General features: G+C 41.3%; 1 protein-coding gene across 1 annotated transcript in view; it reads right to left on the reverse strand.

Moving 5' to 3' along the window:
• LOC122550254 (contactin-associated protein-like 2) overlaps positions 1-27,276 on the reverse strand; it is a 2,045,475-nt gene that overhangs the window by 943,361 nt on the left and 1,074,838 nt on the right. The window contains exon 11 of the mRNA XM_087987230.1: positions 17,003-17,109. Coding sequence (XP_087843356.1) covers positions 17,003-17,109 — 107 coding nt within the window. The remainder of the gene's footprint in view (positions 1-17,002; positions 17,110-27,276) is intronic.

The following is a 27,276-nucleotide window of genomic DNA, read 5'->3' on the forward strand; positions in this document are numbered from 1 at the left end:
ACTCGCCATTTGCATACAAAACTGGCTCAAAGATAGAAGACAGACGACGGTGGTGGAGGGTTGTTCTTCAGACTGGAGGCCTGTGACCAGTGGTATGTCACAAGAATCGGTGCTGGGTCCACTACTTTTCATCATTTACATAAATGATTTGTACGTGAACATAGGAGGCATAGTTGATAAGTTTGCAGATGACACCAAAATTGAAGTTGTAGTGGACAGCAAAGAAGGTTGCTTCGGATTACAACGGGATCTTGAACAGATAGGTCAAAGGGCCGAGGAATGGAAGATGGAGTTTAATTTAGATACATGCGAGGTGCTGCATCAGTGCAGGACTTAGACACTTAATGGTAAGGTCCTAGGGAGTGTTGCTGAACAAAGAGACCTTGGAGTGCAGGTTCGTAGCTCCTTGAAAGTGGAGTCGCAGGTAGATAGGATAGTGAAGAAGACATTTGGTATGCTTTCCTTTATTGGTCAGAGTATTGAGTACAGGAGTTGGGAGGTCATGTTGCGGCTGTACAGGACATTGGTTAGGCCACTGTTGGAATATTGCGTGCAATTCTAGTCTCTTCTCTATCGGAAAGATGTTGTGAAACTTGAAAGGGTTTAGCAAAGATTTACAAGGATGTTGCCAGGGTTGGAGGATTTGAACTACAGGGAGACGCTGAACAGGCTGGGGCTGTTTTCCCTGGAGCATTGGAGGCTGAGGGGTGACCTTATAGACATTTATAAAATCATGAGGGGCATGGATATGATAAATAGATAAAGTCTTTTCCCCAGGGTGGGGGAGTCCAGAACTAGATGGCATAGGTTTAGAGTGAGAGGGGAAAGATATAAAAGAGACCTAAGGGACAATTGTTTCACACAAAGGGTGGCGCATTTATGGAATGAGCTGCCAGAGGAAGTGGTGGAGGCTGGTACAATTGCAACATTTAAGAGGCATTTGGATGGGTATATGAATAGGAAGGTTTTGCAGAGATATGGCAAAAGTGAGGACTGTAGACACTAGAAATCAGAGTCTAGATTAGAGTGGTGCTGGAAAAACACAGCAGGTCAGGCAGCATCTGAGGAGCAGGAAAATCAATGTTTCGGGCAAAAGCCCTTCATCCGAGAGAGATATGAGCCAAGTGCTAGCAAATGGGACTAGACTGAGTTGGGATATCTGGTCAGCATGGACAAGTTGGACGGAAGCATTTGATTCCATGCTGTACATCTCTGTGACTCTATAACTCTGTGACAGTGTAGAACCTCAGTAGTGTGTTGTGAAAATTAATTGCTTGATGAAAGAGAAAGCTTTATCTTTTCCTGTGCACCAATAATACTGGACATCCTTTGCAGTGAGTTTGCAAAGAGATTCATATTCTGATGATAAACTCGACAAGAATTTTGCCAGGAATTTTACAAATCCAACAAACTTTCACATTGCTGGATTCTGCATATCCGCTGCAACTCCGCTGTCAGTACATGATCTATGTAGAGTCATAGAGTCATAGAGATGTACAGCATGGAAACAGACCCTTCGGTCCAACCCGTCCATGCCGACCAGATATCCCAACCCAATCTAATCCCACCTGCCAGCACCCGGCCCATATCCCTCCAAACTCTTCCTATTCATATATCCATCCAAATGCCTCTTAAAGGCAATTGTACCAGCCTCCACCACATCCTCTGGCAGCTCATTCCATACACGTACCACCCTCTGCATGAAAAAGTTGCCCCTTAGGTCTCTTTTATATCTTTCCCCTCTCACCCTAAACCTATGCCCTCTAGTTCGGGACTCCCCAACCCCAGGGAAAAGACTTTGTCTATTTATCCTATCCATGCCCCTCATAATTTTGTAACCCTCTAAAAGGTCACCGCTCAGCCTCCAAGCTCCAGGGAAAACAGCCCCAGCCTGTTCAGCCTCTCCCTGTAGATCAGATCTTCCAACCCTGGCAGCATTCTTGTAAATCTTTTCTGAACCCTTTCAAGTTTCACAACATCTTTCCGATAGGAAGGAGACCAGAATTGCACGCAATATTCCAAAAGTGGCCTAACCAATGTCCTGTACAGCTGCAACATGACCTCACAACTCCTGTACTCAATACTCTGACCAATAAAGGAAAGCATACCAAACGCCTTCTTCACTATCCTATCTACCTGCGACTCCACTTTCAAAGAGCTATGAACGTGCACTCCAAGGTCTCTTTGTTCAGCAACACTCCCTAGGACCTTATCATTAAGTGTCTAAGTCCTGCTAAAATTTGCTTTCCCAAAATGCAGCACCTCACATTTATCTGAATTGAACTCCATCTGCCACTTCTCAGCCCATGTACTTGATGTTCAGCTTCCAGTTCACTGGCAAGGTTACTCAAGATTTTTATTTTACTCGATTCTGTTCAATCTTGAAATGGCTTCTTCCATTATATTTTAACATCTATAGATCAGCAGATAATCTATGATGACTTGCACTCTGGGGAGATATTGACTCTCTCGGACCACATTTGCATTGATACTCTTCCAGACCATTGGACATGCCAAATGGAGTACACAGATGTTTGATCCTCCCAAATGGTATTCAGTCTTTAGACACAAAACAATTGCTTTTAATCAGCTTCACTTACTTGTATCCATCCTTCACATCTAGAAGCATTTGCATTGGCAAGATTTCTTCAATAATTGACTTGGAATAATGGAACGTCTTCATAGTTATTGAGATCTTTTGGATCTCTGCACACTCTCACCTTTTCAGGGTTTTTTCTTCCATTGTTATCATGTTGCTAACTCTTTTGGTGGGAGTTGTCAGCTTCTTGAATACTCCCTTATTTTACAACTCCTTGAAAGTGGAGTCGCAGGTAGATAGGATAGTGAAGAGGGCGTTTGGTATGCTTTCCTTTATTGGTCAGAGTATTGAGTACAGGAGTTGGGAGGTCATGTTGCAGCTGTACAGGACATTGGTTAGGCCACTGTTGGAATATTGCGTGCAATTCTGGTCTCCTTCCTATCGGAAAGATGCTGTGAAACTTGAAAGGGTTCAGAAAAGATTTACAAGGATGCTGCCAGGGTTGGAGGATCTGAGCTACAGGGAGAGGCTGTTTTCCCTGGAGCTTCGGAGGCTGAGGGGTGACCTTATAGAGGTTTACAAAATTATGAGGGGCATGGATAGGATAAATAGATTAAGTCTTTTCCCTGGGGTTGGAGAGTCCAGAACTAGAGGGCATAGGTTTAGGGTGAGAGGGGAAAAATATAAAAGAGACCACGCAGAGGGTGGTACGTGTGTGGAATGAGCTACCATAGGATGTGGTGGAGGTTGGTGCAATTGCAACTTTTAAGAGGCATTTGGATGGGTATGTGAATAGGAAGAGGGATATGGGCCGGGTGCTGGCAGGTGGGACTAGATTGGGTCTGGATATCTGGTCGGCATGGATGGGTTGGACCGAAGGGTCTATTTCCATGCTGTACATCTCTATGACTCCATAACTCATTTATCTTGTCTTTCAGATTGACATGACGAAAGCTGAAATGCACCTTGGCAGATACTGAGCTGGTCTCATACTCTCATTTACTTTGAGATCATCATTATCAAGAGGAAAATGTTTTGTATTTAATAAGAATAACCATTCACAGTGTTCGCAGGCTTTTCTGAGATGGCCTTTGGCTTGTCAGGACATGCTGCTCCTTGACTCTCCTTTTCCAGGTACTTTCACTTGATTGCTGAAGATAAAGGTGGCTGGTTCAGACACAGGAAGGATGTGACTGCACTCAAGAGACTACAGAAGAGATTTACCAGGATGGCGCAATTCTGCAATGAAGGGAAACTCGATAGATGAGGTTAGATTACTTAAAACAGAGGAGGCTTAGGGGGGATTTGATTAAGGTATGCAAAGCTCTGAGGGGCAAAGACAGGTGGACAGGGAGAGACATTTTCCCTTTGCAGACAGATCAATAATCAGGGGGTACAGTTTTAAGGTAATTAGTAGTAGGGTTAGAGGTATTTGAGCATAATTCTTTTTCACCCAGTGGGCTGTGGATATCTGGAACTCTCTGCCTGAAAAGGTAGTAGAGATAGGGACACTCAAGCCATTTAATAATTATTCAGATGAACACCCGAAACACAATATGTTTAATGGGAATGCTAGATGTACAACAGTGTTCTTTATTTAACACCCTCCTTTTTCACATTGGTGATTGTGAAAGTGCACAAATTCTGATGCATTCACATAGATATTGTAATTTTACAAAAGTTGAAGTACATATATAATTTAAACATCTGTATAAACAGTTAATAATCATTTGTTTGGAAATGCAATGAAAAAAAAATGTACTCAATAAATAAAAAGAAACATTGCCATAATTTAACAGTAAAAATCAGTCTTTTAGATCCACACCTTTATGTTGTGACACACATAGAAACAGTATCCTTTTTAATAAAGGTCCTCTGTCATTCCTGTGTTCCTGAACACAATTTTCTCCAAGTTATTCGATAGAGGGAATATTATGAACAGAACACCTGTTGTTTGTAATTGAGGTCCTTCTGCTCGTTTGGAAACAATGATAGATATTGTTTTTGCTTTTAGAAAGAAAAATGCTCATTTTCAAGGTCCTCTCAGGGCTTCTTGTCGCATTACTGCTGTACTGAAATTTCATCTGACATCAGCCAAAAAGACGGGAAGGAAAATCATTTAGACTGACTGTTATCATCTTCAGTGGAGTCTCTGTTGTATGACTGAAACTCAAGCTTCTCCAATGAGCCTCAATAGGTGTCCGGTTTTAATTCCATTTAATTTTTTTTCTTATTAAAACAACATAACTAGTTTTGTTCTTATTGTGTTGACATCTGTGGCATCATGGATTGCATGGGTGTGGTTGCACTGGTATGGCGACTTTGCTGAAAAGGCCAGCATTTACTCCTTATGCCTTGTTGAGATGTGACAGTGATCATCACTGAATCCAAATCCTAGACCTGCCTACATATCATCACTGCGGATGTACTTTTATCAGATAGCCTTTGGCTGCTGAAACGGTGGATGGTGATGTCCCTGTAAATGTGATACACTTTTGTTCTAGGAAATTATAGATTTGGAAGGTGTTGGGGAGAGTCAATACCATGTTGCTGCAGTGCATCTTGCAGGTGTACACTGCAGCCAGATGTGCCAGTTATTGAGAGGGTATATGTATTAGGTGGTGGATGGATACCTATCAATATGGTCAGCATGGTGGCTCAGTGGTTAGCACTGCTGCCTCACCGTGCCAGGGTCTGGGGTTTGAATCCAGCCATGGGTGACTGACTGTGTGGAGTTTTCACTTTCTCACCATGTCTGTGTGGGCTTCCTACCACAGTGCAAAGGTGGATTGGCCATGCTAAATTGCCCAAATTGTCTAGGGATGTGCAAGTTAAGTGGATCAGCCAATAGGAAGGGTAGGAGGATCGATCAGGGTAGGATGTTTGAAGGGTTGTTGTGAATTTAATGGGCTGAATGGCCTTCTTCCACACAATGGGGACTCTATAGATTGGACAGCATTATCTTGGTTGCTGTACATTTTCAGGATTAATATTAGAGTTGCAATCAGTCAGGCAAAGGAATGTTTTCTGAAATTTTCCCGAATTGTACCTTGGAGTTGGGAGACAGGAATAGGGAGCTGAAACAGGAGTCACTCAACATGGAGTATCCAGCTTCAGTCTTGGTCTTGTAGCCATAATACTTTTGGTCCATTCAAGCCTTTTGTCAATGTTGACCTCAGAATAAAGATGGTCAGGAATTTGATGATAATAATGGAAGTAGATGCCAAAGGAGATGTTTAGATTCTCCATTGTTATAGCCATTTTTAGGCACTTCTGCAGCACAAACATTAGTTGGTGCTTAACAGCCCAAACCATTTTTTCTTAATTTGTCCTTTGGATGTGAATGCTGTTTGCAAATCCAGCATTTTTTGTGAATTCCTGAATGTTGTCCAGGTATTGCTGCATCCACCTGCAGACTACTTCATAGAATCAGAGAGTCGTAGAGATATACATCACGGAAACAGGCTCTTCAATCCAACTCGTCCATGCCAACCAGATATCCCAACCTAAGCTCGTCCTGCTTGCTGTACCCAGCCCATATCTCTCCTAATCCTTCCTATTCATATACCCATTCAGATGCCTTTTAAATGCTGCAACTGTACTAGCCTCCACCACTTCCTCTGGCAGTTCTTTCCAATCACGCACCACCCTCTGTGTGAAAACGTTGCCCCTTAGGTCTCTTTTATATCTTTCCCCTCTCACCCAATGCCCTCTAGTTCTGGACTCCCCCACTCAGGGAAAAGACTTTGTCTATTTATCCAACCTATGCTCGTCATGATTTTATAAACGTCTATAATGTCACTCCTCAGCCTCCGACGTTCCGCAGAAAACAGCCCCAGCCTATTCAACCTCTCCCAGTAGCTCAAATCTTCCAAACCTGGCAACATCCTTGTAAATCTTGACCTTACCCTTTCAGGTTTCACAACATTGTTCCAATAGGAAGGAGACCAGAATTGCATGCAATATTCCAACAGTGGCCTAACCAGTGTGCCCTACAGCCGCAACATGACCTCCCAACTTCTTTACTCAATATTCTGACCAATAAAGGAAAGCATACCAAACGTTTCCTTCACCATCCTATCTATCTGTGACTCTACTTTCAAGGAGCTATGAACCTGCACTCCAAGGTCATTTTGTTCAGCAACACTCCCTAGGACCTTACCATTAAGTGTATAAGTCCTGCTAAGATTTGCTTTCACACCTCACAATGGAGGACAGGTCATGCAGCTACAAATTGTCACAATTAAGATATTACCTGTGGAAGTCTTTTGATTTCCCTATAGCTGAATTAAACACAAAAAAATAAAGACAGCCATTTTTCTGTGTGCTAGATTTAACTCCATTCATTGAAGAGTTCGCCTGTTGACTAAGTTTGGTCAGGCTCCTTGGTCAGAACCTTTGAAGGCATAACAGGTATAGTTAGCAAGTTGGCAGACGACACCAAAATTGGAGGTGTAGTGGACAGCGAAGAGGGTTACCTCAGATTACAACAGGATCTGGACCAGATGGGCCAATGTGTTGAGAAGAGGCAGATGGAGTTTAATTCTGTTAAATGCGAGGTGCTGCATTTTGGGAAAGCAAGTCAGTGCAGGACCTTGACACTTAATGGTAAGGTCCTAGGGAGTGTTGCTCAACAAAGAGACCTTGGAGTGCAGGTTCGTAGCTCCTTGAAAGTGGAGTCGCAGGTAGATAGGATAGTGAAGGCGGCGTTTGGTATGCTTTCCTTTATTGGTCAGAGTATTGAGTACTGGAGTTGGGAGGTCATGTTGCAGTGGTACAGGACATTGATTAGGCCAATATTGGAATATTACTTGCAATTCTGGTCTCCTTCTTATCGGAAAGATGTTGTGAAATTTGAAAGGATGTTGCCAGAGTTGGAGGATTTGAGCTATAGGGAGAGGCTGAACAGGCTGGGGCTGTTTTCCCTGGAGCGTCGGAGGCTGAGGGGTGACCTTATAGAGGTTTACAAAATTATGAGGGGCATGGATAGGGTAAATAGGCAAAGTCTTTTCCTGGGGTCAGGGAGTCCAGAACTGGAGGGCATAGGTTTAGGGTGAGAAGGGAAAGATATAAAAGAGTCCTAAGGGGCAACGCAGAGGATGTTATGTGTTTGGAATGAGCTGCCAGAGGAAGTGGTGGAGGCTGGTACAATTGCAACATTTAAGAGGCATTCGGATGGGTATATGAATAGGAAGTGTTTGGAGGGATATGGGCCGGGTGCTAGCAGGTGGGTCTAGATTGGGTTGGGATATCTGGTTGGCATGGACGGGTTGGACCGAAGGGTCTGTTTCCATGCTGTACATCTCTATGACTCTATGTGGTCAGGACCAGGTGATTTATTGACCTTCCTACATTCCACTACATCCAACATCTGCTCTACTATGATATGGACTATCCCCAAGATATCCCCACTAACTTCCCCAAGTTCCCAAGTTTTCATGTCTTTCTCCACAGTAAACACAGAGGAGAAATATTCATTGCGGAGCATGGCCATGTCCTGTGCTTCCACACATACATGCCCATTTTAGTCATTGAGGGGCCTTATTCTCTCTCTAGTTATTAGTTTTCCTCTAATATACTTAAATAATCTCTTTGGATTCACCCTAATCTTCTCAGCCAAGGCTGTCTTGTGATCCTTTTTCACCCTCCTGATTTCCTTCTTTAATAAACTCCTGTATGCCCTGTATTCCTCAAGGGATTCCCTTGATCCCAGCACCTGTACCTGAGTTATGCCTCTTTTTTTCTGGTCAAAGCCTCAATATCTCTTGTGATCCAGGGCTCCCTGCTTCTGTGAACCTTGCCCTTCACCCTCATAGGAATATATAGACCTTGAACTCTAGCTATCTCACTTTTAACATCCTCCCATTTGCCAGAGGTTCCTTTGCCTGAAAACAAACTACTCTAATCAATCCCTGCAAGCTCCTGTATAATTCCATCAAAATTCGCCTTGCCCCAATTTGGAACTTTAACCTGCGGTCGAGTTTTGTCCTTCTCCATAACTATTTTAAAATTAATAGAACTATGGTCACTAGTTCCACTGTTGCCCTATTGTCACCTCAGTCACCTGTCCTGTCCTTATTTCCCAAGAGTAGGTTGAGGTTTGCCTCTTCCCGGGTAGCACCACGTATACACTGCTTGAGGAAACTTACCTGAATGCACTTAACAAATTCCACCTCATCTGAGCTTTTAACGCTCTGGCAGTCCCGGTCCAGTTTAGGAAAATTAACATCTCCAACTGTGACAAACTATTGCTCCTAGAAATCTCCCCACTCTGTCTGCATATTTGTTCCTCTAACTCCCATTGATTATTTGGGAACTATAGTATAGCCCCAGTAACATCGCAATCCCCTTTCTATTTCTTATCTCCACCCACAAAGACTCACTAGGTGATCCTTCAGTTATTTCATCTCTGACTACTGTTTGATATTCACTTTAATCAAAAATGCAACTCCCCCTCCCTTCCTTCCTCCACCTGCGTCCCACCTAAAGCACCTGTACCCTGGTACATTAAGCTACCAGGCCTGTCCCTCCCTTAGCCATGTTTCCATAATGGCTGTATTATACCAGTCCCACCTACCTCTCAATGCCATAGAAACTAAATAAACAAAGCACTGTGTTTTCATGAATCACCACTATATTTTCTTTCCAAATATGAAGCACGTTTTTTATCAAAATATTTAACCATGTTGATGAGAGTCATATGGAATAACATCGTAATACAAAGGGGCTCCTAATGAAGATCTCATGGATGCCTCAGGTATGAATATATTGTTGCCAGATTCCACTGGAACTTATTCACAAATAACATATCAAACATCAACAGTATAAAGCTAACACTCAAATACACTGACTGCAATATCTGTTTTATCCATCTGTCTAATTTTAATGGCTAAATATTCCACCATAATAACAATGTGAGACTGTGATAATGAACATTCCTGGTGTGAAGCATTGCCTGAAGGAAAGTGCATTATTTGATAGCCTGCTGTCACTACTTCTTTAGGACAAGAATGCGATGACACAAGGCATTTTATCCTGCTGTTTCCAACAACAAATCTTTCTGAAACATTAAAGAATATCACTGCTGTACCTTGACTAACCCTTCATTTTTGCCCCAAAGTTTATTTTGTTGAGAACTGTTAAGTGCCGCTGGATATAAAATTCATCAGAATATCTATCTTTCATACAATTAGGTCCACATATTGCTTTCACAAGTCTGTAATGCAACTTTGTCATTACTCGAAGAAGCTAGATTGAAAACAGGATACAATTTATCATATCCTGTTGTCTTATATCTAGTTTTGTCAGTATCATTATTTCCAATCATATTCACTGAAGTTACAACAAAGAGCAGTCACCATGTTTCAGAAAGTTTATTTGTGCTATAGGGAAGACACCTGCCTTTGGAGAAAGCAGAGTAATGAGATAAGTTTTCCAATTGTCATATGGTCCCTAGCAGTACGTGTCCCCACACTGCAAAGTGGGCTGCTATAAATAACCAATTGTTCAACTGCCATAGAAACAGTTTCCATGAAGCTTAAAGCATCATAAATATATTTAACCAAAATAACACCACTACAGAAGCAACATGCATGCATGCAGAATTAGAATACAATAAAGAAGTAAAGACAGACAGATATGCAAGCCCAAATTTTACTGTAAACATACGTCAAAAATGTGCCTCTGTGCTCAAAATTAGAAAAAAGACAACCATGGTGCATTTTTTAAAAAGCAGGAATCCAACTTCCTTATTAAAATTATTTGATTTATCCAAAATCCAGATATTTTTGAACAAACCCGAACAGCTACAGTGTAGAGTGATTTACAATGTATCAGACGAAGGGACTACCTGAAAGTGCACAGATTAACTTTTGCCCATTAGTAGGCTGGCATACCCTATATCTCTTAGTATGCCAATCTCCAGGATCCTGACTCAACTAGGGGGGCAGGATCCAGACAAGTCAGATCCTCCACCCAAACATTCAATGAGATGACTACTGATCTACGACCCATGGTCTTTAGTATCTTTGGTTCACAAAGATCTGTCAGTCTCAGAATCAAAATTAACAATAAACTGATTATCATGCTGTTCGTGACAGAGAGTTCAAAGATTCTATCACTTTGAGTATAAAAATTCACTCTAATTTCACTTTACAAATTATGGTCTTTGTGACTCTGACTAAAGTAAGTTTTTCTGCTTTGATCTCTGCAATGTGTCTGCAGACCTTGCCACACTTGTTGGTCATACCATGCTTTCTCAATGTCTGGCCACTATGTGACTGTACTTCAGCAGTTCCATTTTTGAGTACTGGATCAAAACTAAAGTTCACTTGAAACTGCTTGTTCTCTTGGTCCTGCAAATACGACCTGTGGTGTCCCACAAGGATTAACTTTTAGCTTCCAGCTATTTCTAATTTACATGATTCCCATTGGTAACATAACTTGAAGACATGACAATAGGTTTCACATGTACACTGGCGACACCTAGCTCTACCTCACCAACACATCCTGCCACTCCTCCAAAGTTGCTAAATTATCAGACTGTTTATCTGACATTTCATAAAAAATGAGCAGAGATTTCCTCCAAATTAGACTTTGTTTTTAAATGATGCCTTCTTGATCCAGGGTCCCCTGCAGCAGAATTAATTTAACAAATTACATTTCCAATTATTATTTCAAACCATGGGTCAAATTATCATTTAGTCTGCTCACCTAACTTTGTGTTGTCAGCAAACTTTGAAATATAACATTTTATTCCCTCATTCAGACCATTGACATATATTGTGATTAGCCGGAGACCAAGCACTGAACCCTGTGCTGCCCCAGTTGTCACCAGATTTCACTCTGAAAAACCCATTTGCTTTTACTCTGTTTCCTGTCTGCCCACCAATGTCAGCATATCATCAGCAATCCCATGCACTTTGATTTAGCGCACCAACCTCTCACATGGAACTTATCAACAGCTTTCCGAAAATCCAAAAACACAACATCCACTGGTCCTCAGTTATTCTACTAGATTATTTCATTAAAAACTTCAGTAAGTTTGTCAAACATGGTTTCTCTCTCATAAATTCATGTAGACTTTGTGTAACCCTGTGTCCTGTTGTCACATCCTTTCAAAATATACTCTAGCATTTTCTCTACTACTAATGTTAGGCCAACTGGTCTGTAATTCCCATTTTCTCCATCCATGATTTCTTCAAGACTGGAGCTACATTTGTCCTCCTTCAATTTTCTGGGTTTGCTCCAGACTCTACAGAATTTTTGAAGCGAACAACAAACACATCCACTGTTTATACAGCCACCTTCTTCAGTATCCTCAGATGTTAATGATCAGGCCCTGGGTATTTATCAGTCCCATTATTTTCCTATTATATTTAGTTCAGTCCCATTAATTTTTCTGCAACTGTGCTTTTTAGTTGTGTCTACAGACAAAATATTCTCATTGTAACCCACTGTGGCAGCCTACCATAAATCACACCCAGCTGTTGCTGGAGACATACTAAGTGTGAATGTTTCTAGTAAAGTGTACACAGTGCCCCAATTTACTTGACTTCCAGACCGATGTTGATAGAAAGTACATACCAGGCTTCTGGACTGCGCAAGAATTGTTTATTTCAAGAAATTAGATTTTCACTCCAAGTAAACAGATATAAACTATTGTCATATAACTTTACTCACTAAAACTCTAATTTTCAACCACTTCCACAGACACAAAGAGATAAACAAGTTGGGAGAATCGACACAACGATGGTCCCTCGCAAATGAGGATGACTCTCTTTCACTCTCAGTGTGAGTCCGTAGGTGGCTGTACAGACTGCTACAGTTGCTGCAAGCACTGTTACACTTGGGCATGTGATGGTCACTGAAAGAGGTGACCACCACATGGGTAGGGTGTTGGTGTGGCAGTGCATTCCTTTTGCTGTTTTTGCCTGGTTTCTATTGTTTCCCAATGGCAAGTCTTGAGGTGCTTGACACCTTCTCGGATGCTACTCTTCCACTTTGGACAATCTTGGGCCAATGATTCCCAGGGGTCTGTGGGAAAGCTGCACTTCACCAGTGTGGCATTGAAGGTATCACTGCAACATTTCCTCTGTCCACCAGGGGCACAACTCCTTTTCGAAGCTGAGAGTAAGGCACCTGCTTGGAGAGACTGATGATGGTCATTTGGACGACATGCTCAGGCCATTGTAGCCAATCAAGAATGGTCAGTGCCTCGTTACTGGGGATGTTGGCCTGGGCGATTTACTTCAATGTTTGTGTGTCTTTCTTCCTCGCAGATTCACAACATCTTGTTCAGGCAGCATTGGTGGTGCTACTCCAGGGCCTGAAAGTGCCTAATGTAGACAGTGCATATCTCAGAGCTACATTGGAGGGTGTGAACCACCACAGCTCTGTAAACCATGAGCTTGGTGACAGATCTGATGCTGTTGCTCTCAAACACCCTTTTCTTCAGGTGACCAAAGGTTGCACTTACACACTGTAGGCAATACTGAATTTCTTCATCAATAGTTGCTTTGACCAACAGGAAACCTTTGAGGTATTAGAAGTGCTAAATGTTCTTTAAATGCTCCCCGTAGATCTTGATGATCAGGGGTTTGCTCCATAATGCTGGGCCAGTTTAGTGAGGACCTTCATCTTGCAGATGCTCAGGATGAGTTCCATACTCTCATATGCTTCCCTAATGGTGCTGACGATGATCTGGAGTACATTCTCAGAAATTGTACATATGCAAGCACCATCTTTGTTCTGCAGCTGAATAACACTGGTTGGAGTGCCTTTGGTTTTGGCTTGCAGGAAGTGGAGGTTGAATCATTTCCAACAGGCTCTGTAAGTTACCTCCACTCCAGTGGGGAGCTTGTCAGCGGTGAGGTGAAGCATTGCTATGAGGTAGATCAGTGTTGGGGAAATGACACAGTGTGGCTTGACACCAGTCTGAATGGGAAATGGGTCAATGGTGGAGCCATTTGTCATTACTGCAACTTCCACGTTACCATGGAGCAGTCGAAGGATGTTGGCAACCTTCATGGTGCAAGCAAAGCAGAGAAGGCCGCTCTATAATGCTTCCCAATTGATGGTATTAAAGAGGTCGGAGAAGGCCAAATATAGGCTAAGATCTTTTCTCTGCATTTTTCCTGCGGCTGTCCCCCATTAAAAATTATGTCTGTTGTGCCCCTTCATGGCTAAAAGCCACACTGCGACTCCGAGAAGGGTTCCTCAGCCAGAGGGAAGAGACGGTTGAGGAGGATCTTGACAATGACGTTTCAGTGGTCGACAGCAGACAAACTCTCCTGTACTTACCACAGTCAGATTTGTTCACTTTGTTGAAAGTACTCACGATTGTGGCATGTCAGGCTCTCCCAGGGTGGACTCCTCCTTCCAGATAAGGCAGACAATGGTGTGTAGCTGCAGCAGGAGCTCTTTGCCTTCACACTTCAATGCTTCAGTGCGGATACTGTCTGCTGCAGCAGCCTTGTTATTCTTAAGCTGGTGGATGGCCCTCTCCATCCATGGGTTAGAAAGGGGTGTTGCTGAACTCATAGCGTGCTGTATGCTTTGGGATGTGTTCAAGAATGCTCAGATCAACAACAGAGCCCTGGTTGAGGAGGTGTCTGAAGTGCTCTCTGCAGCGTTTTTTGACAGCTTCTTCATACTTGGCCAGCAGTGGTGTGGAGCCTTGGGTATTTGGTCCATATGTGGTCTTGACAGTACAGAAGAAATCAAGCATGTCATGGTTGTCAGCCTTTCATTGGTGATTGTTAGATCATTGGTAGAGGCATAAAGCAGGAAAATCAGCTCAGTTACTTTACTTCCCAATTCTAATGTTGAGATGATCCTCTTTTGGCTTGCCAGACCCCTTGTTGTGCAGATGCATTTCTCTGGTTGCTTCCACTGGTTGTAACAGATACAGAGTAACTGCTTGAATGTGAAAATGCCTCTGATTTATCAAATCAAATTTCACAGCTACAGTAGCAAGAAAAATAGTTGTTTTTCTTTGGGTCCGAACTGAATTTTTGACTGCTGAAATCAGGGAGCTTCTGGGCTGGGTGAAGATCTGCAAGCTTCTTTGTCCCTCCTTGCTCTTTCACCTGTCATATTTTTCAAGTTTCCTTTGTTTAGATTTGGGAATTTCCAGTCTTTACTTTATATCTCAATCAAGATGTCTATCATATTATGGTTACTTTTTCTTAAAGGACCCCTCACAACAAAGGTGAAACAGTAATTTCCTTCAACAGTACGCCTTTCAATCTATTCTAGCAGCTCCTCATGATGCAGTCTCTTTTAGTTTAGCGAGATCAAACACAGACTGGTTGACTGCTTTGCATAACACCTCTGCTCTGTCCATAGGAATAACCACAACCTTCAATTTGTTTGCTATTTCAATAAACTACCTTGCTTCCATGCTAACATTCCCATCTTTGAAGGTAGAAGGATGTATTTCACTTATTCATTGTTCTTAAAGGCAGACCACCTTTATGCATACCTTATGAGTGCAGCTGCTTTCACTGAGAAGCATTTTTTATCACCCAGGTTTCCGAAGCATGCTGTTAGGGCTTTATAAATTAGAGAATCTAAACCTACTAGAGTTTTATGGAGAAGTCAGGGACTGTTTTGGAATGTGCAGGTACTGTTTTAGGATCTTTAATAGTAGATGTTGATGTGAAAAACAGGTGGATAATACTTGTGAAAATCTCAAGATGGAATTTCATCCATCATCTTTTCATTTTAAATTCTGAAGAAAGTTAGTGTTTGCAAAATCAAAATCAGCCTGAGCTCTATCAATTATACTTCCACAACATTTCATTATCACAGTGGGGGTGAGGGGGTCTGTAATTTTATAGTTTGACTGAAATTTCTAGGTGTTTATAAAGCAATGCGTTGTCTTTGACGTAGGCTACAAATGTTTGTTTCTAAGAGTTAAAGTACTTGAAGAAATTTAAACATATTGGCTGAATGATTTTTAAAATCAGATTTTTAAAACAGTTAACATAGAACATTTTTTAAAATGGACACATACATGTTATTTTGTTTTCTCATTGTTCCTGAGATCTGCCTTTCGTGAATTCTGAGTTGGTTGGTATAAGAGTGTAAAGATGAAGGCAGGTGAATGATATAAGTTACCACCAGCATGACAAAGGGGGAAGTGGAATATTTGAGGGGCATTGGTTGGCATGTGTTTGCACTTAGTTGGCAATAGGATAAGGGACCATGAGGATTGGATGGCATGCAGTATACAAGGGGACACGTGGGAATGAACCAGGATTTGAGGTGACTAGTGTTAGCAAACATAGGGGAACAGGGAGTGTGTTTGGGATGAGGGGTGAGGGCTAGTAGGCCTTATTGTTAATGTTATAACTATGGCAAAGTAATAACCACTAAGGTTGGCCTTTTAGCCAGGCAACAGCAGCACTTGAATACTCTAGAGGCTGTTTTTAAATTGTTTTTTGGGGGATGATGAACTCAACATCAGTTAAACCCTGACCTTTGGACCAAAACCTGGCCGTTTGGGCAAATTTTCTCCCACGTTGGTTTGTGGATCTGGGAATTTTTCTCATCTCTTGCACATTAATACCTACACTGTAACACTAATATTATTGAATTCTGTTGGAATAGAGTAATACTATTTTCTAGTTGACTATGCCATGTCTCATGAGTGCATTCAGAATTGTTGGGCTGTGCTGAAATCATTTTGAAATGCATTTTCAGAGATTTAGCATTGAGGTATAACCCACATAATAGCAGACCAAATCATTCACATTGTATTTGTATAAACATTGCCAAAAATATTTATCAAACTGTCTAGGGTGGTGACAACATTTATTTCTGTGATTCTTAATTCAGAACAATAATGATCACAAAGACTCAAGACAGCTGACATCATTTTGGTGTTTGTCTTCTTTACTTATATTCTTTAATTGTCAGTTTATTATAATTCCTTATGTGATGAATGAGGTTTTAAAAATGTAATTATATTTTATGTTCTTCATTATTTCAATAGTTTCCTTTGAGTTAAAGGATAGTCAAACCACATGTGGAAACTCATGTGCTGATCTCCTGCAACGTAATGTTTATCTGTAATCTGTTTATCTGACTGTAACATTTATCCTTTTAACTATGTGCTATTTCTAACTCATACTATGGATCACTGTAAGGTAATGCAACACTTTTTCTTCTTTATTTCTCTATTTTGTATCGAAGATTTGTACCTAAGATGGCACCATGAGAGGCAACATTGTAAACTTTTCACTATATTCCTGTACTTCTGTACTTGAGTACCCATGACAATAAAACCTAATAAAAACCTAATTCATTCATTAAGTTAGTTTGTGGTCTCTTCTATTGCTGGAAAAAATTGCAGAATTCCTTAATTATGGCTTAACATGAAAGATAATTACATTTTTTTATAACTTCATTGACTTTTACACCAGGTCAGTAAAGGATAAAAACAGGTCATCTACTCACAGTTATGACATGTTGCCCCAGAATATCCTGTGCCTTCACAATTGCATTTAAAGCTATCCCAGGTTTGTGTGCAACTTCCTCCATGCTCACAGTGATTTGGTAAGCACCTGTCAGAATAGAATGCAGAAATGTTTCTGTTTCTGGTTCAAATGCACAGTTAACTCTAAAAACAGTTCTACACATTCTATATAGGCACACTTTGGGAATCAAACTTAATGTTCACTGTTAGCTTATTTCTTTATTTATTCTATGAAGCGCATTCTAAACTTTTTAAACTTAGTTTCTTTTACTGCTTTGTACCTCAGTTTTGTTTTGCACCTAGGTACATTTATATCTAGGATGGTACCAAGTGTGGTGACATTATAAACTTTTCACTGTACCCCTGTACTTTTGTACTTGCATACACATGACAATAAAATCTAAATCTAAAACTCAATCAAGATACAAGTTAACATTTCAAGAGCAATTAATCTTTGTTGCAGTTAGAATTGAGATTATCATCAATTTAATGAAGACAAATTGACTATTTAGTAAGATAGAAAATGACAAAGCTGAAATAAAATGAGATTTCTGGAACAATAAATATGACACAAATGCTTTGCATATTAATACATTCTATTGACAAGTTACAAATAACTTTTTATCTTTGAAAATTACAGCAGAGAATTATTTACAGAGTGCTAACATACATTGACACAAAATGCTATCAATCTGCAATAACTCACTTAAAAATATTAAACATTGAAATATTGGTGATTACAATAAAATAAAAATGATACCTATTATTCCTTCATTCAGAATGTCAAACATCACAAATACAACTCATTCCATAAATAAAATCTCAAAATGCATGTTTCACTTTTGTTTTTATTCGCCAAAATATTGGTGCCATTTATTCTCATAAGAAATCACAACATCAATATTATGAAATTCTTTCAATGATGTTCAGACACATATTTCTTACTCATTTTCTATATATTATATATATGTTATAATGCAGACATCTTACAAACGTTCTGTGGCAATTAACTCTCATTTTGACACCGCAATGCCTGTCCACTATCGAAAAGGTGCAAGGCAGGAGTGTGATGAATTACTCCCACTTGCCTAAATGCTACTCCAATAACATTCAAGAAGCATGATACCTTGTGAACAAAGCAGTCTGCTTCAATTACATTCACTCCACCTTGTTAAAAATTATTTTTTTTCTCCCATATGTACACATGGTAGCAACATGCACTATGTCCTGAGTTACATTTCAGGAACCCATCAAAGCTATTCAAGAGCACTTTCAAATCATGACCTTATTGACATAGAACCATAGAAACAGAGAAGATAGGAGCGGAGGAGGCCATTTGGCCCTTTGAGCCTGCTCTACCATTCATCACAACCATGACTGATCATCCAACTCAGTAGCATAACCCTGCTTTCTCCTCATAGCCTTTGATTCCATTCGCTCTAAGTGCGAGAGATAGCCACCTCTTGAATACATTCAATATTTTGGCAATAATTACTTCCTGTGGCAATGAATTCCACAGGCTCACCACTCTTTGGGTGAAGAAATGTCTCCTCATCTCCATCCTAAGTGTTCGACCTTGAATCCTCAGACAGTGACTCCTGGTTCTGGACACACCCACCATGAGGAACATCCTCCCTGCATCTAACCTGTCCATGTCTGTTAGAATTTTATAAGTTTCTATGAGATCCCCCCTCATTTGTCTGAACTCCAGTGGCAACAAACCTAACCTAATCAATCTCTCCTCATACGTCAGTCCCACTATCCCTGGAATCAGCCTGGTAAACCTTCGCTGCACTCCCTCAAGGGCAAGAGAATCCTTCTTCAGAAAAGGAGATCAAAACTACACACAATATTCTAGGTGTGGCCTTATATCTGCAACAACACATCCCTGCTCCTGTACTTATAACCACTCACAATGAAGGCCAAAATACCATTTGCCTTCCTAACTGCCTGCTGCACCTGCATGCTCACCTTCAGTGACTGGTGCACAAAGACACCCGTGTCCTGGGGCACACTCCCCTCTCCCAATTTATAGCCAGCCATTCAGGTAGTAATCTGCTGCCTTGTTTCTGCTTCCAAACCGAATAACTACACATTTATCCAAATCATACTGCATCTGTCATTGAATTGCCCACTCACGCAACCTGTCCAGATCATGCTGAAGGATCTCTGCATCCTCGTCACAGTTCATCCTCCCACCCAACTTGGAATCATCTGTAAACTTTGAGATGTTACATTTGTTCCCTGATCCAAATCATTAATATATATTGTGAATAGGTAGTGTCTCAGCACCAATCCCAAGGCTCCCACCAGTGAATTGGAAAAAGACGCATCAGTTCCTACTCTTTGTTTCTTTTCTGCCAACCAGTTTTCTATCCATCTCAATATACTTCCCCCAATCCTATGCACTTTAATCTTGCACAATAATCTCTTATGAAGGACTTTGTCAAACGCATTCTGAAAGAAGTGCAGCACATGAACAGTAAATGCCACCACTTGCAAATTCACCCTCATGTTGCACACTGTCCTGGCTTTCATTTATTCCCCTTATTGTTACTGGCTGAACATTTTCAAACTTCCTCTTTAACAGCACTGTGGGTGAATTTACATGACATGAACTGCTGAGATATTTGTATCATCAATAGTCACAGGTGAGGTGCCAGAAGACTAGAGGTTGACTAACATGGCATCACTATTTAAGAAAGGTAGTAAGGAAAAGCCAGAGAACTATAGACCGGTGAGCCTGATATTGATGGTGGGCAAGTTATTGGAGAGAATCCTGAGGGACAGGATGTACATGTATTTGAAAAGGCAAGCACTGATTAGGGATAATCCACATGGTTTTATGCATGGGAAATCATGTCTCATGAACTTGATTGAGTTTTTTGAAGATGTAACCAAGAAGATTGATAAGAGCAGAGCAGTGGACGTGATCTATGTAGACTTCAGGAAGGTGTTCGACAAGATTTCCCATGGGAGATTGGTTGGCAAGGTTAGATCTTATGGAATACAGGAAGAACTAGCTAGTTGGATACAGAACTGACTCAAAGGTAGAAGACAGAGGGTGGTGGTGGAGGGTTGTTTTTCAGACTGGAGGCCTGTGAACAGTGGAGTGCTACAAAGATCAGTGCTGGGTCTACGTCTTTGCATCATTTATATAAATGATTTGGATGTGAACATAGGAGGCATAGTTAGTAAATTTGCAGATGACACCAAAATTGGAGACATCATGGACAGGGAACAAGGTTACCTCAGAGTACAATGGGATTTTGATCAGATGGGCCAATGGGCTGAGAAGTGGCAGATGGAGTTTAATTTAGATAAAGGTGAGGTACTGCATTTTGGGAAAGCAGATCAGAGCAGGACTTATACACTTAATGGTAAGATCCTAGGGAGCGTTGCTGAACAAAGAGACCTTGGAGTGCACGTTCATAGCTCCTTGAAAGTGGAGTTGCAGGTAGATAGGATAGTGAAGAAGGCATTTGGTATGCTTTCCTTTATTGGTCAGAGTATTGAGTACAGGAGTTGGGAAGTCATGTTGCAGCTGTACAGGACATTGGTTAGGCCACTGTTGGAATATTGCGTGCAATTCTGGTCTCCTTCCTATCAGAAACATGTTGTGAAACGTGTAAGGGTTCAGAAAAGATTTACAAGGATGTTGCCAGGGTTGGAGGATTTGAGATTTAGGGAGAGGCTGAACAGGCTGGGGCTGTTTTCCCTGGCGCGTCGGAGGCTGAGGGGTCAACTTATAGAGGTTTACAAAATTATGAGGGGCATGGATAGGATAAACAGACAAAGTCTTTTCCCTGGGGTCAGGGAGTCCAGAACTAGAGGGCATAGGTTTAAGGTGAGAGGTGAAAGATATAAAAAAGACCTAAGAGGCAACTTTTTCACGTAGAGGGTGGTATGTATATGGAATGAGCTGCCAGAGGATGTGGTGGAGGCTAATACAATGGCAACATTTAAGAGGCATTTGGATGGGTATATGAAAAGGAAGGGTTTGGAGGGATATGGGCCGGGTGCTGGCAGGTGGGTCTAGATTGGGTTGGATATCTGGTCGGCATGGATGGGTTGGACCGAAGGGTCTGTTTCCATGTTTTACATCTCTATGACTCTATGACTCTATTGGTCAGAGCACTGAGTACCTTATCAGAGTTGGGAGGTTATGTTGTGGCTGGACAGGGCACTGGTTAGGCCAGTTTTGGAAAATTGCATGCAATTCTGGTCTCCTTCCTATTGGAAGAATGTTGTGAAACTTGAAAGGGTTCAGAAAAGATTTACAAGGATGTTGCCAGGATTGGAGAATTTGAGATTTAGGGAGAGGCTGGGGCTGTTTTCCCTGGAGTGTCGGAGGTTGAGGTGTGACCTTATAGAGGTTTATAAAATCATGAGGGGCATGGATAGGATAAATGGACAAATTTCCCCTGGGGTGGGGGAGTCCAGAACTAGAGGGCATAGGTTTAGGGTGAGTGGGGAAAGGTATAAAAGTGACCTAAGGGGCAACTTTTTCATGCAAAGGGTGGTACATGTATGGAATGAGCTGCCAGAAGAAGTGTTGGAGGCTGGTACAATTGCAACATTTAAAAGGCATCTGGATGGGTATATGAATAGGAAGGGCTTAGAGGGTTTTCGGCCAAGAGCTGGAAAATGGGTCTAGATTAGCCTACGATATCTGGTTGGCATGGACGAGTTGGAATGAAGGGTCTGTTTCTGTGCTGTACATCTCTATGACTCTATAACTCTAATTGCAGTGGTTCAAGTAAATGGCTCTCAACATTGTCTTTAAGAGATGAGCAATAAATGCTGACTTTGACCGTGTTATTCACATCTCTCAAATGAAAGAAAAGAAGATTTTGAAGATGTGTTTATAATTATGAAGATATTTGGTAAATTTAATTGGAAAGATAATTTCCTCCATTTGAAAATTCTAAATAGTCACAATGAGTGAGGAGAGGGATTAGGATACATTTTTTAATGAAAGCAACTAGCATGTGCTCCATAGGATTAACTGAGATGGAGACATCTGTACTTCTCCAGGGACAACTGGACAATTCTGTGATGTTGCAATCGGCAAGGCACCCAGGAACAGTTTGCATATGTACACTCAACTCTTGCTGTGTCAGCTGGTGAATGCATGGCTTCCCCCACCATTGATTTCATTATTGTGCACTCATCAGCTACTGATGATACAAGTGCTAATACTGCTTGTTCAGCTGTGATTTCCATTGTGCCAGCTGTTTCACCTCAGCCTTCAATTCGAGGAACTGTCCTGTCTACTGATGACTGGCTCCCTCCAATGCCTTGAGCCATCACTATGTCCCTCCTGAGCTCTTTTCACCCCTCCAGCATAGTAGACATGCTCCTCCCTCTCTCCCCTTCAGAAAGGTCTTTTCCTCAGCAATTTACTTATTTAACACTCTCTGGACAAGAGATACATCCTACCAGGTCAAATATCTCATCTTTTGACACTTTGATATCTGAAATATTAATAAAGCATGTACATTATGGTCTGAAGCCATTCAAAGCATTGACTCATTCTTGCTAGGTATTTGCAATCTGATAACTGAGCCATCACTGGCTTTGACAACACTGGCAGTACATGAATGGGAAGGGCACCCTCTGCGGTCAACAAACCAGGTTCAGCTGTTGGGTAGTACTTGAAACTGGTAAAGACAACAGACTATCAGGCGAGATTGGGACTTTTAATCTTAAATTTGGAGTATCCCAAAGAGACAACTAAACCTAAATCAGCTGGGTGACTTTCATCTATATTTTAACTTTCCAGAGTTCTGAAATATTTTCGCTATTTTGTAATATTGCAAGGCACTTATTTATGATGTACATTTGGTGATAATTAAATTTGAATGATACAAAATGATAACAAAATAAGTCTCCTTTTGTGATGTGACAAAAATAAGTTTCTCATTGAATATTTTCATATGTCACAGGAAAAACAGAAACTTTAAGAAAAACATATTTTAGATATGGCAATTTGAAAGCCACCAAAACAATTGCTCTGAAATATCACAGCGTGGGGTACCCTATAACATGCAACATTACTGTGTTTAATGATTTGAAACCCATCGAATTCAGTCACTTGTTTTAATGCTGAATGTTTAAATTATTGCAGATCATCTCTATATCTGATACTGAATTTCCCTTTGACTTCTAATGTCTGTGATGAAATCTCGGAATACGTTGCAGTGTTTATATAATTTCTCTCGGACATCACATCCGAACTTGCAGTGTTTTATTTTTGGAATTTTATTATAGTTATGATCAATCACTTAACATACTCATAAGTGGCTGCCATTGTACATTTAACAATTGGAAAGAATTTGCCACAAATAAATAAAATTCCATCCTTTTCTCCCCAACAATATTTGTTATTGACATCCAAACCCAGTGAAGTAACACTCCTATCTTTACTTAAAAATCTCTTCCTGAACTGACAGGTTTGCAAATATTTTCTTTCAATGACTACCTGCACATTCAACAGTTGTGATTCTTTTTATGACAGTCTCTCCCTGAGACATAACCATGCAGGCTAAATCTTGGCTGAATCTTATGGTTTGTTGGCAAGTGTAAATGCATCTTGTTTGTCGGAGTGAGTTCTATCAGGTGGTTGTGGAGGTTTATTCCCTGTATTTTCCCAAACTCGCCACATTAATTGACCATTTCAACCCATATGGCATAATGTTCAATTTCCACCCCATTTTGCCATGCGCGATCCTCGGAGCAACTGCCCACTCAATGGATATCTCAAAATTAACTCGCATCTCGATGTCCATGCCATCTTTAAAAGGCCATCGTACAACCAGACAAATACTGTTAGTCCAGAGCTGCCTTGTATGATTCCTGACATTTGAGCCAGGCATGGCAGACAGGGAAAATAGGCACTCCATTTTGTGGGCATACTCCTAGAGCTCCTGTTGCATGGGATAATGCAACTGCGGGATCTCCTCTTCCCCAGGATCAATAATGGAGCAACGACACCAGACCATTCCAGTCTGGGTCAGAGCAGTTTCAGACATCTGGAGGAATGCCCAGCATTGTAGGAACAAGATCAATACCCTTCTTTTCTCTGCCTGTGTTGGTCCACCATGTTCTCTCCAATAACTCAACATTCCCTTGCAACAGTATTCCAATGATAATTGCCAATGCAACCTTGAGGTGTAAAAAGGAGGCAGTCACACCTGGTAGAGTAAATGATTCAAATTCAGTCAGTGATGAAGAACAGGGTGTGACTGTAAGTGAGGCAGGTAGGGGGATTCTGAGTTCAGAAGTGCAGGAGCCTCAGCCCTTGACCTTGTCCAACAGGTATGAGATTCTTACTCCCTGTATGGATGAGGAAAAAGGCTGTGGACAGGATGAGCCAGCTGACCACAGCACTATGGTGCAGAAGGCCAGTCAAGAGGGGGGAGCAAAAAAACAATTAGCTGTTACAGGGGATTCTATAATTAGGGGGACAGATAGTATCCTTTGTGAGCCAGATCGGGAGTCCTGCATGGTGTGTTGCCTACCTGGTGCCAGGGTACAGGACATTTCCGAACGGCTTGAAAGGATACTGGAGCAGGAGGGAGAGAATTCAGTTGTTGTGGTCTACGTTGGCACAAACAACATAGGCAAGGCTAGGAAGGAGGACCTGTTTGTGGAGTGTCAAGCACAAGGAAGGAATTTGAAGAACAGGTACTCGAGGGTCATAATCTCTGGATTACTGCCTGAACCACATGCTAATAGGCAAAGGGGTAAGAAACTTAGGGCAGTAAACATGTGGCTAAGAGATTGGTATGGGAAAGTGGGTTTCCATTTCATGGGACATTGGCATCAGTTTTGGGACTGGGGCGATCTGTACTGATGGGATAGTCTCTACTTGAACCAATCTGGAACCAGTGTTCTGGTGTAAAGGATAAATAGGGTGGTCACCACGACTTTAAACTTGTGAGTCGGGGAGAAGGGAAAAAGAAAGCAACAGAGAGTATGGAGTCAAGTAGAAAGATAAGCAGCAGGTTAGCATGTGTGCAGGGTTTAAGTTTGAGGCAGACTAGGCATGAAGCAAAAAGGAAGGATAACTTAGGTAGAGGTGATGGAAATCATGAGGATAAGAAAATTAGCATTAAGGTGCTTTACCTGAATATTTGAAGCATTCAAAACAAAGTAGATGAATTAATAGCAGAAATCATTGCAAAATGATTATGATGTGGTAGGCATCATAAAGACGTGGGTGCAGGGGGTTCAGGATGGCAGTTAAACATCCAAGGATTTACAACTTATTGAAAAGACAGGGAGGTGGGCATAGGGGGTGGGGTTGTCTGTTAGTTAAGAATGAAATTAAATCTATGGTATTAAATGATATAGGGTCAGATGATATGGAGTCTGTGTGGGTGGAGTTGAGGAACCACAAAGGCAAAAAAAAAACATAATTGGACCTCCCAGCAGTAGTCAGGACCAGGGGCGCAAGATGTACCAGGAAATAGATAGGGCATGTCAGAACGGTAAGGTCATGGTGATCATGGGTGCAAATGGACTGGGTGAATAATGTTGCTGATGGATCCAAAGAAAGGAAATTCATGGAATGCTTGCAGGATGGCTTTTTGGAACAGCTTGTGTTGGGGCCCACAAGGGAGCAGGCTTTGCTGGACTTAGTGCTATGTAACGAGCCAGACTTTATAAAAGATCTTAAAGTCAGGGAACACTTAGGAGGCAGCGATCATTACATGGTAGAGTTCAGTCTGCAGTTCGAAATAGAGAAAACAAAATTGGATGTAATTGTGTTACAGTTAAATAAAGGTAATTACAGGGCATGAGAGAGGAACTAACGAAAATCGACTGGAAGCAGAGACGAGTAGGAAAGACAGGAAAGCAACAGTGGCAGGAGTTTCTGGGTGTAGTTGAGGACACAGTGGATGGGCTCATCCCAAAGAAAAGAAAGATTACCTGGGGAGAATTAGACAACCATGGCTGACGAAGAAATTCAGGAAATGTATCACAGAAAAAGAGAGAGCCTATAAAGTAGCCCAGAGCACTGAGAAATCAGAAGATTGGGAAGACTACAAAAACAAACAGAGGTTAACAAAGAGAGAAATAAGGATGGAGCGGATCAAATATGAAGGTAAGCTAGCCAGCAATATTAGAAATGATAGTAAATGTTTCTTTCAATACATAAGAAACAAATGAGAGGCAAAAGTAGAGTTTGGGCCGCTCCAAATTGATGCAGGAAGGCTAGTGATGGGAGATAAGGAAATAGCTGAAGAACTTAATAAATACTTTGTCTCAGTCTTCACAGTGGAAGACATGAGTAATATGCAAACAATTAAGGAGAGTCAAGGGGCAGAGTTGAATATGGTGGCCATTACAAAGGAGAAAGTACTTGATAAGCTAAAAGGTCTAAAAATTGATAAATCTCCTGGCTCAGATGGGCTACATCCTAGAGTTCTGAGGGAGGTGGCTGAAGAAATAGCGGAGACGTTGGTTGTAATCTTTCAAAAATCACTGGAGTCAGGGAAAGTCCCAGATAATTGGAAAATCGTTGTAACCCCCTTGTTCAAGAAAGAATCAAGACAAAAAATGGAAAATTATAGGCTGATTAGCCTCACCTCGGTTATAGTTAAAATTCTAGAATCCATCATTAAGGATGAGATTTCATAAATTCTTGGAAGTACAGGGTCAAATTAGAACAAGTCAGCATGGATTTAGTAAGGAGAGGTCATGCCTGACATACCGGTTAGAATTCTTTGAAGAGGTAACAAGTAGGTTAGAGCAGGGAAACCCAGTGGATTTTGTCTACCTAGACTTCCAAAAGGCCTTTGATAAGGTGCCTCACAGGAAGCTGCTGAGTAAGGTGAGGGTCTATGGTGTTCAAGGTGAGCTACTAGTATGGATTGAGGATTGTCTGTCTGACAGAAGGCAGAGAGTTGGGATAAAAGGTTCTTTTTTGGAATGGCAGCTAGTGACGGCCACAGCTGTTCACTTTATATATAAATGTTCTGGATGAAGAGACTGCGGGCATTCTGCAAAGTTCACCGATGATACGAACTTAGGCAGACAGGCAGGTAGTTCTGAGGAGGTGGGGAGGCTACAGAGAGATTTAGACAGTTTAGGATAATGGTCCAGGAAGTGGCTGATGAAATTCAATGTGGGCAAATGCGAGGTCTTGCACTTGGAAAAAGTAACACAGGCATGGACTATTTTATAAACGGTGAGAAAATTCATAAAGCCAAAGTACAAAGGGATCTGGGAGAGCTAGTACAGGATT

This window comes from Chiloscyllium plagiosum, unplaced genomic scaffold (genome assembly GCF_037043375.1).
Source record: "Chiloscyllium plagiosum isolate Xiang-an unplaced genomic scaffold, Cpla_swu_hap1 HiC_scaffold_5, whole genome shotgun sequence".
In the NCBI taxonomy this organism is placed as follows: Eukaryota; Metazoa; Chordata; class Chondrichthyes; order Orectolobiformes; family Hemiscylliidae; genus Chiloscyllium; species Chiloscyllium plagiosum.